At 45.5% G+C, this 12,699-nt stretch overlaps 1 protein-coding gene across 9 annotated transcripts in view; it reads left to right on the top strand.

Annotated features, from left to right (window-relative positions):
• CIT (citron rho-interacting serine/threonine kinase) overlaps window positions 1-12,699 on the top strand; it is a 164,922-nt gene that overhangs the window by 142,080 nt on the left and 10,143 nt on the right. For 5 of the 9 annotated variants that reach the window (XM_075996613.1, XM_075996612.1, XM_075996614.1 and 2 more), the window contains exons 36-47: window positions 37-141; window positions 380-549; window positions 1,333-1,374; window positions 1,796-1,876; window positions 2,032-2,167; window positions 3,774-3,913; window positions 7,437-7,529; window positions 9,092-9,200; window positions 9,299-9,427; window positions 10,129-10,209; window positions 12,209-12,287; window positions 12,408-12,587. In XM_075996613.1, coding sequence (XP_075852728.1) covers window positions 37-141; window positions 380-549; window positions 1,333-1,374; window positions 1,796-1,876; window positions 2,032-2,167; window positions 3,774-3,913; window positions 7,437-7,529; window positions 9,092-9,200; window positions 9,299-9,427; window positions 10,129-10,209; window positions 12,209-12,287; window positions 12,408-12,587 — 1,345 coding nt within the window. The remainder of the gene's footprint in view (window positions 1-36; window positions 142-379; window positions 550-1,332; window positions 1,375-1,795; window positions 1,877-2,031; window positions 2,168-3,773; window positions 3,914-7,436; window positions 7,530-9,091; window positions 9,201-9,298; window positions 9,428-10,128; window positions 10,210-12,208; window positions 12,288-12,407; window positions 12,588-12,699) is intronic. The other 4 variants (XM_020283111.2, XM_012756541.2, XM_012756543.2 and 1 more) reach the window with 1 other exon arrangement.

The raw sequence follows: 12,699 nt of genomic DNA, 5'->3' as shown, positions 1-12,699 counted from the left end.
TTTGTTTTTCTTTCTGCCCTTCCTCTTGGCACCAAGCTGGACAGAGGCCGGTGGAAGAATTTGAGCTGTGCCTTCCCGACGGGGATGTATCTATTCATGGTGCCGTTGGTGCTTCTGAACTCGCAAATACAGCCAAAGCAGGTGAGGAGGAGCCGGAGGCCCCCCCGGAGGTGGGCTGGGCTTGGTGGTCCGGAAGGGGCAGGAGGGGGACGTGGAAGATTGGCTCTGCACAGGAGGGCCACCTTCCTCAGCTCCTCCGTCCTAGCGGTTCCGGAGACTCGCACAGCTCGGTGGGATCTCTGACATCTCGGGGCCATCCCTCCCGGCGGGAATGGGGGAAGTCCACACCCAGTCCTGTGCTCTCTGTGAAATCTCCTAGATGTCCCATACATACTGAAGATGGAATCTCACCCGCACACCACCTGCTGGCCCGGGAGAACCCTCTACTTGCTAGCTCCCAGCTTCCCCGACAAACAGCGCTGGGTCACCGCCTTAGAATCCGTTGTCGCAGGTGGGAGAGTTTCTAGGGAAAAAGCAGAAGCCGATGCTGTGAGTATGACGACAGGCACCGCAGCTTGTCTCTCTGAAGTGGGCTCGCTTGGTGACTGGTCTTGACAGTGGGAATCCTGCTGGCTGTCTCGATGTCCCTTGGGCTCCCTCTCTGAGGGCTGCTGGCTCCAGACCGGGGCATGAGCAGGAGTCTGGTGGCGGTGAGGGCACAGCACCGAGGTAGCTTGGGTGGTGGCATCATGAGCCTTCTCTCTGCAGTCATGTAGAATGGGAGAATCGGCGTTAGCCGCCCGCTCTTGGGGTGTCGTAAACCTTGGTTGTGGTGACCCAGCAGCAGATAATACTTACAAGGAAATCCTCTTTCCTGTTTACTCTGTTCATTTGGTTTGAAGGTTTGCATTAGAAGCACTTTGGCCATGAAGCAGCACGGTAGGCTGCCGACAGCCACGGCTCCTTCAGGGAGGCTTGTCGTAACAGTCTCAATTGCTCCTGCAGTATTTGCTCTTCCGTAGGCAGGTTTGAAATCCTACTTATCCTTAAGATGTTAGAAACGTAGGTGTGCCTTGATTGGCATCACCCCACCTAGAATGTTTCAGGATACAAACAGTGCTCATCGCTCATGGGTGTTTGCTCCACTGAAAACGAAATAGCTCTCTTCAGACACTTCGCTTCTAATAAACACTTTACGTGTTAGCAGGCAGAAGATTCTTAACCATGAGCCTCCTGAAAAGAGCTTTGCCTGCTGGGTAGGCTGTGATGTCTTGTTTCATTGTCCCATGCATAAGCCTTTTACTGAAATCCTTGTTAATGTGTGTACAATAGGCCGGTGACTGTATTTCCTACGATCTGTCTGCGTGGGTTCAGGTAAAGAGGCTCAGAGGCTCATTGGCTCGCTGCTGACACTGTGTGCGCACTTTTGCTGCAGCCCGGGGAGGGAACGGGCTCGTGTGGCTTATTAACCCTTTGCAGGGGAAGTCTCTTTAGCTTCAGCACACTTCTTAGCACAGAATAGCTCTGTCTGTCTATTCCACGCATTTATTTCTGCATCCGAGCCAAGTTATAACTCAGATGCTAATTAACAACCGCCCCGGAGTGACTCTCACGTCTTGCTGTTGCAAAGCACTGATGAAAATACGTGGCAAGCTAAGAGCAGATTGTGTTTGAGCGTTTCAGGTTTAACTTGCTTTTAAACTTCTCTGTGTCTCTCTGGCTGGTTTGCACATGAACAGTTCAGCCTCACTACGTCTTGTTTTTTTCTTTTGTTTCACATATTTCATTTCCAAAGAAATTACTTGGAAACTCCCTGCTGAAACTGGAAGGTGATGACCGTCTAGACATGAACTGCACACTGCCCTTCAGTGACCAGGTAGTGTTTTCATGGGCACGGTCAGCAGTGTCTGGTTACAGCCACTTGCTGTCGGGAAAGAAAGGGCTGTGGGGACTTTGTTGCTCTTCCTCTAAAGGATTGTTCCGGTAACACGGTTGTGCTTATGTTCTGCCTTTGGACTTCTGCCCCTGCAGGTGGTGTTGGTGGGCACCGAGGAAGGGCTCTATGCACTGAATGTCTTGAAAAACTCCCTAACCCATGTCCCAGGAATCGGAGCAGTCTTCCAAATTTACATCATCAAGGACCTGGAGAAGCTACTCATGATAGCAGGTGTGAACCCAAGGACGTGGCGCTTTTTCTTTCCTTTTTAAGGGAAGTGACTTGTTAAATAAACCACGTTTCATGCTTGTGAAACACGAAGGCAGGCCCTCCGGGTGGCAGGTGGGGACAGCAGTAGCCTTTGCCTCTCAGTCCCCAGAGGGGATCCTCAGCTGATGGACCCTCTCTGTCCAGATTTGCTTCCCTTTCGGTGTCAAGTTCATCGCAGTCTGACACCCCCAAAGAACATCCCACTGTGATGCCAAGCGAGGAGTGCCAAGCCCCAAGGACTCATTCAGTTCAAAACCTTTGTCCTGATTGTGTCAGAACCACTGTGGGCCGTGACATTCTGAGAGCTTACCCTGTCACCGCGAGGTCCCTCTGTCTGCGAACTCTCGGGGAACCTTCATCTGGATTCACCATTGGCTAACATTTTGTCACATTTTTTTCTCTCTCTCTTCGTACACACACACACACACACACACACACACACACACACAAATTTTTTCTGAACCATGTGAGAGTTGGTTGCAGGTGTGACGCCAGACCCTTCAGCACACCAACCAAAGGACAAGGGCATTCTATCCCCTAACCGTGGCACAATTTTTTTCCCTCTCTCTTTGTTGGTAATCCTATTTTTTAAAGGGAAAAACAATAATTTATTGATTCACTGTTCAAGACATCCACAGTTAGGGCTTGTTTCAGGCATGGCTGTATCCAGGTGCCAAAATAATATGGTTAGGAACCGGGCTCTATTGATGTCTCAGGTCTTTTCCCTCCTTTCCTTTCTGTTTTAGTCTTCAGAGCAGTTTTAGGTTCACAGCAAAATTTGAGAGAAAGGTACAGAGAGTTCCTGCGTCCCCACGATGCCCACTCACGCACAGCCTCCCGTGCCATCAGCATCCCCCACCCCAGAGTGGTGCATCTTACCACCCATGACCCTGTGCTGACACATCATGTCACCAGAGTCTACGGTCTCCGTTAGGATTCACTCGTGGTGTTGCATATTCTGTAGGGTTTGACAAATGTGGAATGATATACGTCCACTGTTACAGTATCAGATACAATGGTTTCACATGGTACAATTTTGCATTCAGGAAATTTAACCCTCGCTGTCATGCAATTATCTGATATACTGTCCCATAATCAGATTTAACTTGTGGCTCCTATAGTGTCCTTTACAGTACTTTTTTTTCCTGATTAATGATCTAAACTGGAATCATGCATTGCATTTAATCATGTCCCTTTTGTCTCCTTTAATCTGCAATGTCTCTCGTGATATCTACGTATTTGAATGGTCAAAAGCTGTTGTTTTATAGATGTCCCCTTCCTGCTCCCTAACACATTCTTCCTCTACTTTGCTGGGAGCATGTTTGACAGGGATAGTCCAGTTCCCTGCCCTGCACTCCCCAGATCTTGACTAAAAGGCCAAATGTTTGCATGTGCAATGCATCTGAGATCTAAAACGTGGACCCAAAGTGTGTTTACAGGGATTTGTGGGAAGCTCAGTCCATTCGCATGGCCTCTCACAGCTTTTATCTGTGACCAGAACAAGAACCGCAGTTGTCCTTACTTAACGGTGTCACACTGACGAGAGGCCGTTCCTCTTCCCCTCCAGGAGAAGAGCGGGCGCTGTGTCTCGTGGACGTGAAGAAAGTGAAACAGTCCCTGGCACAGTCCCACCTTCCTGCCCAGCCGGACATCTCGCCCAACATCTTCGAAGCTGTCAAGGGCTGCCACTTGTTTGCCGCCGGCAAGGTAAGCGCTGCTCAGAGCCCTCGCTGGCCGGATGTTCTTGAAATTGGCATTGCCCCTCTTTTCACAGAACTCATCGATTTCACCTTGAAAATTGTGTCAACCTAAGTGACAAACAGAGAGAATCTCTCTAAAAGAGATTGATTGGGGAATAGAGCATTGCAATGGGAATACGCGTGCCGTTGTAAAGTGTGTGTATATTCAGGGAGGTAAAGGAAGACGAGGTTTTTAAAGGAAAAAACAAGGATTGCATAATTATTTTGAAATAATTATCCTTGGCTACAAGGTTGGACAGGCAGTTGCTGGGCACAAGTCCTTGCAGAAGGGTTTTTTTGTGTAATGTTGCAATGGCCTTCATGCAAGGTTGCGGTTGTTGTAGTCTTTTTTTTTTTTTTTTTGTTATCTGGCATACACGGTGAGAACCCTCTCTTCGTGGCCTTCCCTGGCTTTGTTTGTCAGGGTTTTCTTTTTTTTTTTTTTTTTTTTTTTTTGAGACAGAGTCTCACTTTGTTGTCCAGGCTAGAGTGAGTGCCGTGGCGTCAGCCTAGCTCACAGCAACCTCAATCTCCTGGGCTTGAGTGATCCTTCTGCCTCAGCCTCCCGAGTAGCTGGGACTACAGGCATGCGCCACCATGCCCGGCTAATTTTTTTATATATATATCAGTTGGCCAATTAATTTCTTTCTATTTATAGTAGAGACAGGGTCTCGCTCTTGCTCAGGCTGGTTTTGAACTCCTGACCTTGAGCAATCCGCCCGCCTCGGCCTCCCAAGAGCTAGGATTACAGGCGTGAGCCACAGCGCCCGGCCTGTCAGGGTTTTCTTAACGTTACTAACTCCATCTTGGTTCTGACAACTTTCACAATTGTATGTCCTCAGACTGGATTAAATTTTTGTTGCTTCCCTTAGGCATGTGAAATAATTTGTGTAGCTATGAAATTTGTATAGGCTTTGCATCTAAAGGAAATGTTGGAAAGAAAAATGAGACTAAAATAACAAAACTAAAAGGATGGTCCATGGTTTGAAAATGAGAGAGAGAGAGAGTGTGTGTGTGTATGTGAGTGTATGATATGCCTTGTTTTTTTAAATCTAATATGGATCTCCATGTCTGAACTGGATGAATGGATGTTTTATTACTGGAATTTACAAATTCTAATTTATGACATTTATAGAACATAAAATCAGGTCATGAGAATTCTAATTCTTTTGCAGTTTCTGGCATGTTGAATTTTGGTACATAAATACAGTCTCTTATTTGCTTCTTTAAAAAAATTGTTTTTCATTTAAAAAAATTGCTTATTTATGATTGTATACGCACGCACGTATGTAACTGTAATGAAATTCGAATGAAGCATCCATAGGCATTTACTGAGCACATGCCGTGTGCTGGACTGAGCCTTCAGAGGGGGCTGTTACGAGGGATGCAGGACGAGTTGGGGGGCTGTGTGGCCAGCCCCAGGGGCCTCTGTGGGGGACTCGGCCTTGCCCGTGCTTCTTTGAGGGGTTAGGGTTTCTGGGGCCCTCTGACGATGAGGGTTTGTTTTTTTCCTAGTTGCATATCTGAGTGTTGAGATTTTTTAACTATAGCAAATAATAAAAAGGGTATGAATGACAGAGTATAAAGCAAGGAGAGGCTGGCCTAGGAAGGTGTTCATTTGAAAGGGCTTTTTGGAAAAGGTGAGTCTTGAAGGGGCTCATAGACATGTTGCCAGAGGAAACTGGGAATTTCAGACTAGAGACCAAGTAAGGTAAAAGCTTTGTACTCATCAATTTAAACAATTTTTTTTGAAAAAACAGAACATGTTTTGCTTTTCTTTTTTTGTTTATGTTCTTTGTTATATTCTTTTATGGTAGTTATGTTACCTTTTTTATTCCTAATATTACTTGTATCATATCTTCTGTTTGTCTTAATTTCACCAGAGGCATTCCAATTTTATTAATCTTTATAAAGGGGTAGCTTTGAGCTTTAGTGATTATCTGTAGTATAGCATTATTTTATGTCATTAATTTTTGCAATTATCTTTGTTTTCCTTCCTTCGGTTTTTGCACTTTCCTCGATTCTTTTTCTAATTTCTTATTTAGCTCATTAATTTTTATGGTATTTTTCTAATTATCAGGATTTTAAAACTGCATTATCTTCTAACTATCATTCTAGTTGCACCCTGTACATTTTGATATTGGAAATGTATTATCATCATTCCACACATTTTAAAATTTCTCTAATAATGTCTGTGAATATTGAGTTATTTAGAAATGAGTATTTTCATTTTAAAAATTAGTTTTTTGAATTAGAAATTAGTTTTATAGTATTTGAAATATTTTTAATAAGTAGGGAATGTATATGTAAATACTAAAGCCTAATAATGTGGCAAATATCCACGAACCTACCACCTACACCAAGAAGTAGAACATCACTAGGAATTTCCATTTTCTCTCTCCTTTTTTCTTTTTCTCTCTCTCTCTTTCTTTCTTTTTTTTTTTTTTTTTTAAGATAGGCTCTTGCTTTGTTTCCTGGGCTAGAGTGCAGTGACATGATCCCAGCTCACTGCAGCCTCAAACTCCTGGGCTCAAGTGATCCTCTTACCTTAGCCTCTTGAGTAACTGGGCTTGAACCACCATGCCTAACTAATTTTTTAAAAAAATTTTTTGTAGAGACAGTGTTCTTGCTGTGTTGCCCGGGCTAGTCTCAATTCCTGGCCTCAAGCAGTCCTCCCGCTTTGGTCTCCCAAAGTGCTGGTATTAGAGGCGTGAGCCACTGTACTTGGGCACAATTTCAGTTATGTGTTTGCCATACTTGTCCTACCATCTGCTGACCTTCATGTCAGGACTGATTTGAGCAATAACCTATTTTCACCCTTAGTGAATGACAAAGATCTGGGTATAGGAGGTTGAAGTAAGAGGGTTTCAACTGTTCTAGAAAAAGAGTTTTTGGCCAGTGGTGAAGGCTGTTTCTAGCTTAGGGAGCTAGACTGGCTGCCATTAAAAAAAAAAAAGGAAAAAGAGAGTGTTTATGTAGAACTCTGCATAGACTGGTCTTAGCTACGAACTTTTCCCTTTGGACCGAAATTCTCTCCAAATTCTTATAGCAATGTCTACGACCTTTTCTCTCCCCTCCGTAATTCCACCCTACCCTACTCCCCACAAGGTAAGTTTGTCAAAAGAATGTGTCTCCAGCAGAGGGACACACATGTGAAGTGTGTGTGGTGTCAGGTGACTCCCTGAGGTCTTCTCTGGATCCCAGTTACAGTGGTGCTTCTCAAGCAAGGGGGATTCTGGACTCCCAGGGGACATTTGGTAATGGCTGGAGACAGTTTTGATTGTCACAACTGGGGGGCTACAGGTATCTGGTAGGTAGGGGCCAGGGCTGCCGCTCAGCTCGTACAGCGCACGGGACAGCCCCACCACCATGCAGAACCGTCTGGCCCAAATTGAGAGCCCCCCTTCTAAATGCATAACTCCTTTCCTAGTTTTGCCCCAGAGCCAGTATTCACACTGGGGACTGTTTTTCTTTCTTCGATTGCTTTTCAGATTGAGAACGGGCTCTGCATCTGCGCGGCCATGCCCAGCAAAGTCGTTATTCTCCGCTACAACGAAAACCTCAGCAAATACTGCATCCGGAAAGTAAGTCCAGGCTCTTCCTCAGCTGAGTGTGGTCTAGCCTGTCCTGCTGTCTCAGGAAGCAGCATGTGTCCGGTCGCTTCCACCTGCTGGCCTTCAGCCGGGGCTGACCTCCCTAGAGAGTGAGACTCTTCCTTTCTCAAGGAACCTCCAGAGCTGCTTAGAGCTGCAGTTTTCTGTCTTGCTTGTCTTCTCCTGTTTGGGAACTGCCTCTCCATCCAGCCCAGTGAGTTCAGCATTTTGTTAGAGCAGAAAGTTGGCTGATGGAGGAGACGCTACTTTTGAACCAGTGGAAAAAAGGAAGAAGCTCTATCTAAGAAGCTAGCAGTCCCAGGTAGCAGTTACCAGAATCTTTCTCAGATTCTAGAGGTTTCTATTCATATAACCTTTTTGGAATACCCAGTGCTAGCTCTGTTTTGATATGTAATTAGGAAGCTGGTTCTCAGAGGAGGAACAGAGAGAGTTGTGACGAAAACTGCAGTACGGACAAGGCGTGTGTTAGATCATTAAATTCGCCTTGCTTCTAGAGACGGCTGTCTGGTGTCTCTGGATTAAGAATGTTCCATTCATCATAAGCCTAATTTATTTCAGGTGCTTTCATGATTAGTCTCAAAAGTGAAATGAGGGGTGAATAACAGACAGATAAGGATCATTACCTGTTAGAGAGACTATTCCATCCTGGGCGGGATGTTGTTAGTTCAGTTTGTGTGTTTATTGAACACCCACAGTGTCAGGGACCGAGCTAGTTATTTTGCAAACACTTTTCACAACAGTTCTGAAAAAAGCAGGATGGTCCTCCCCAGTTTTCAGAAAACTGAAGAAACCTGAAGCTGGCAGAGATGCTGAGTTATAAAGTTGAGACCAAAACTGAAGTTTGATTTTTTTCCCCTGCTGTTTCACCGTATCACGCTGCCCAAAAGTTTTCTCATGCTTAGTAGATGGCCAGTAAATATTCAGTGATGATGGTTATGCTGACCAGAGTTTGAACTGCTGGCTTCAGGAAAATTCTCAGAAATCATTGCATTTTTATGATTTCTGGCGACCATTTTGAATAAACATGCTTGATTTTTCTTTTGACGACATTAGGATTGGCCTAGAAACAAATAAAAATAATTAGGAAGCAGATAATTAAGATAGAATGATGATGATGATGATAATGAGATAGGTAATGTAAGTTCAAATTAGAAACTTAGATGGTAGCGAAAAGAAGGAAACCAAAATCATTCCTTCTACCCACCACTGTTAATAGTTGGTGTATTTTTCCAGTCTTTTTTTTCTGATAAGAATGTTGTATTGTTAAAGTTCTATCTTTTCTTTGAAATGGTGTTTTCGACCATTTTTTGTGGCTGTAATTTGACTGTATTTTCGTAGCCTGGGGTTGCACAGAACAACAGGGAGAGGTGGCAAATGGATCACTGGTCATCCCGAGAGGCACAAGAGGCTTTCCATGAGCAAGTCTGGTGGCAGTCACCTGCGGGGTGTGGCTATAGGCTTCAGGCAGAAGCAGAACAGCAGTGGACACATGGCTGTCCCGTGTCGCCTCTCATATTCTTCTCTTGTCTCAGGAGATAGAGACCTCAGAGCCCTGCAGCTGTATCCACTTCACCAATTACAGTATCCTCATTGGAACCAATAAATTCTACGAAATCGACATGAAGCAGTACACACTTGAGGGTAGGGCCCGTGTCCCCTTCCCCGCCCCACGCACGGCCCTGACCCTGCTGAGAATCGGAAGTCATTCCTGAGGCCCTGCTTCTCGCCTGCCTTTACAGAATTCCTGGATAAGAATGACCATTCCCTGGCGCCTGCCGTGTTTGCCGCCTCTTCCAACAGCTTCCCTGTCTCGATCGTGCAGGTGAACGGCGCAGGGCAGCGGGAGGAGTATTTGCTGTGCTTCCACGGTGAGTCGTGGCCGCCGCCTCCTGCTCTGTTGGGTGCGTGTGCATGTCGGGAATCCCAGATGGGGTCCGTGTCAGGTTGGGGGTTGGTCAGTGGGGCTCTGGGGCAGGGTGGTCCTGCTGTGGAAGTACAAAGAATGTCCTCCCGGCACCTCCTGGGGCGTTCTCCTCCTCTCATTGGGCGCTAGTGCAGTCTGACTCCATCACATTCTCTCCCAAGAGCAGGCAGTTTTTTTCTCTTTCTATCTTTCTCTTTCCTTTCTCTCTCTCTTCCTCGTTTTCTTTCTCTGGCCTTATTTCTTTGTTTTGCTTTTTCCTTTTTTATACACACCTTCAGTGTGTTCTAATGTTCAACTTTTTTTTTTTTAAATCTCTGAGTCTTTCCATCTCTCCCACCCTGTCTCTCGGTCTCTATACCTCTCCCTGTCTCTGTCTTTTCCTTCTTCCTTCTCCCCTTTTTTCCCTTTTCTTCCCTCTCACTCGAGTCCCTGTTTCTTTAATAAAATATAATAAAGATTTTTATTAATTAAAAAAAGTCTTACTTTTAATAACACTGAGAGGTGGTCAGCAGAGATCCTGTGTTTCTGACCACCCAGTTAAGCCTGCCACTCGTCCTCCGGGCTTTGTCCCTCCCTGCTCTGTCCGTCACTGGCACACCCTGCCCGTGGCTGTGCTGATGTCCACGTGCTCTTGACACCTTGCAGAATTTGGGGTGTTCGTGGATTCCTACGGAAGACGGAGCCGCACGGACGATCTCAAGTGGAGTCGCTTACCTTTGGCCTTTGGTACGTGAGGTCTGGGGTGGGAGCTTCTCTTTTGCCAGCCGCTGGTATCCTGGGAAAGAATTGCAAGTAGAAATTTTTTTTTTTTTTTTTTTTTGCTTAAACACTGTGTTCATGAATTTCATTAGACACCAAGTTCTATGTGTAACAGTCACCTGAGTAAATGCTTAAGACAAAGATTCTGAGGCTTGGTGAAGAACTGCCTAAGCCCCATCCACCAGGCCACAGTCCCAGCCTTGTGAAATATTTGCTAGGTCTCATGATGGAAAGGAGACCATCCCCTGTGGATTTATTTTAGTCATTTTCAAAGGCGCCTATAATTCCATGGCATAGCCGATCACCTGTGAATTTAACCAGTTCTAACTAGGCAAAGCAGTAGGGTCATGCCCATTCTTTTTGTAAGCATAAAGAATGCCTCAGTGAACATCCTTGTATACTTGTCAAATGGTATCATAAATTCCTAAAATTGCTGCCGGGTCAAAGAGTAAACATGTACATATGTACAGATATGTAGGTAAATATCTACTTGAATGTTCTGAAATGCCTTCATGGCCGAAATACCCTCAAGGCTATTTTATTTACTACTGCATAAAAACCCATTCCAAAACTTAATGACTTAAAACAGTAGCCTATCATTGCCCCTGATTCTGTGGCTTGACTGGACAGTTTGCTCCATGAGGTGTCGGCAAGAGCCCTGGGACAACTAGAAAGTCCTCACAAACATGGCAGGTAATGGGTGCTGGCGTCAGGTGGGTGCTCGGCTGGGGCTGCTGGCTGGAGACCTTGATTGCTCTCCACGTGGGCTTCCTCCAAGAGCCTGGAAGTAGAAGCTGGCAGGCCTGCGCACTTCTACCACATTCCGCTGGTTAGAGAGGGCCACGGGGTCAGCCCAGGTTCAAGGCAAGGAGCTTGCATGAGGGCTTGAGTACCTGGAAGCCTGACTAATAGTCTAACACCAAAGTAGGCCAGGTATGGTGGCTCATACCTGTGATCCCAGCACTTTGGGAGGCCGAGGTAAGAAGATTGCTTGAGGCCAGGAGTTGAAGACCAGCCTGATCCCATCTCTACAAACAAATTAAAAAGTTAGTTAGGCGTGGTGGTGTGAACTTATAGTCCCAGCTATTTGGGAGGCTGAGGCAAGAGAATTGCTTGAGCCCAGGAGTTTGAGGCTACAGTGAGCTATGATGATGCCATGCACTTCAGCCTGGGTGACAGAGAGGAAGAGAGACAGAGAGACCCTGTCTCTGAAATAATAATAATACCACCAAAGTAATAATTTACCACAAATAATAATAGTGATAATCACCTTTTTCCTTATAGGCAGAAAACATTTCCAGTGTACCCTCTCTAGTTTCAGTGACACTGTGATACAAAGATAGAGTATTAAGAGACTGGAAATATCTAATTATCTACTAAGTCAGTCTTTTTTTTCCTTTTAATTTAATTTTTCGAAAATGTTTACAACCAAACAGTTTAAAAAGGCATACGATAAAAAGTCTCACCCATGTTACCCCTTTCTCAAATTCTCCATCCTGTTCCTCCAAAGGAAAAAGCTTTTATGAGTTTCTTATCCTTCCAGTGCTTTATGCAAATACAAGCACATAAAAATATATTTTTTCTCACCTTTTTTTTAAATTGGTAAGGTAGCACACGTTACATGTTATTGTGGACCTTGCTTTATGCACTGAGCAATGTACCTTGGGTATTTTTTTTTTTAATATCTTTGGCTTCTTTGTGTATTTTTACAGCTGTTAGCGTTCCGTAGATGTTTATTTAACTGATCCCCTATAATGTACACTTGAGCTGTTTCCCATCTTCTGCTCTAACAACACGGCAGGGAGTATACTCAAACACGCGTGATGATGCTGGCACACGGATATGGATTTGTAGGATAAATTCCTTTACGTGGGATTGCTGGGTCAAAGAATGCATTGCGGCCAGATTTTGATTTTCCCTCTTTTAACCCTGTGTCCCATGCTCTTCCTCCATGGTGGCCACACAGCCTACAGAGAACCCTATTTGTTTGTGACCCACTTCAACTCACTCGAAGTAATCGAGATCCAGGCCCGCTCATCACTGGGGTAAGCGCTGCCCTGTCCTCCCCTGCTTTGAAACCTCAGCTGCTGAGGCAGGGTATTGGGGCGGGTGCATGTTTCTTCCTAACCTGCACTGATTGGAAACTCTCACCCGGACCTCTGCAGGACTCCTGCCCGAGCATACTTGGAAATCCCGAATCCACGCTACCTGGGCCCCGCGATTTCCTCGGGAGCAATTTACCTGGCGTCCTCGTACCAGGATAAATTAAGGGTCATCTGCTGCAAAGGAAACCTCGTGAAGGAGTCCGGCACTGACCACCACCGGGTCCCTTCCACCTCCCGCAGGTAACCAGCCTCTCCCCTCCCTCGCCGCTGGAGGCAGCGTCCTTTTCTCCAAGGCAGAAGGAAATCTTGCTAAACTGGCCGAAGTTTTCCAGTGTTCACTTCGTCCTCAAGC

The sequence above is a fragment of the Microcebus murinus genome, chromosome 22 (assembly GCF_040939455.1).
Source record: "Microcebus murinus isolate Inina chromosome 22, M.murinus_Inina_mat1.0, whole genome shotgun sequence".
Lineage (NCBI taxonomy): Eukaryota > Metazoa > Chordata > Mammalia > Primates > Cheirogaleidae > Microcebus > Microcebus murinus.
The sequence above is the reverse complement of the archived record's forward strand: the minus strand, read 5'-3'. Positions and strand labels throughout refer to the sequence as shown.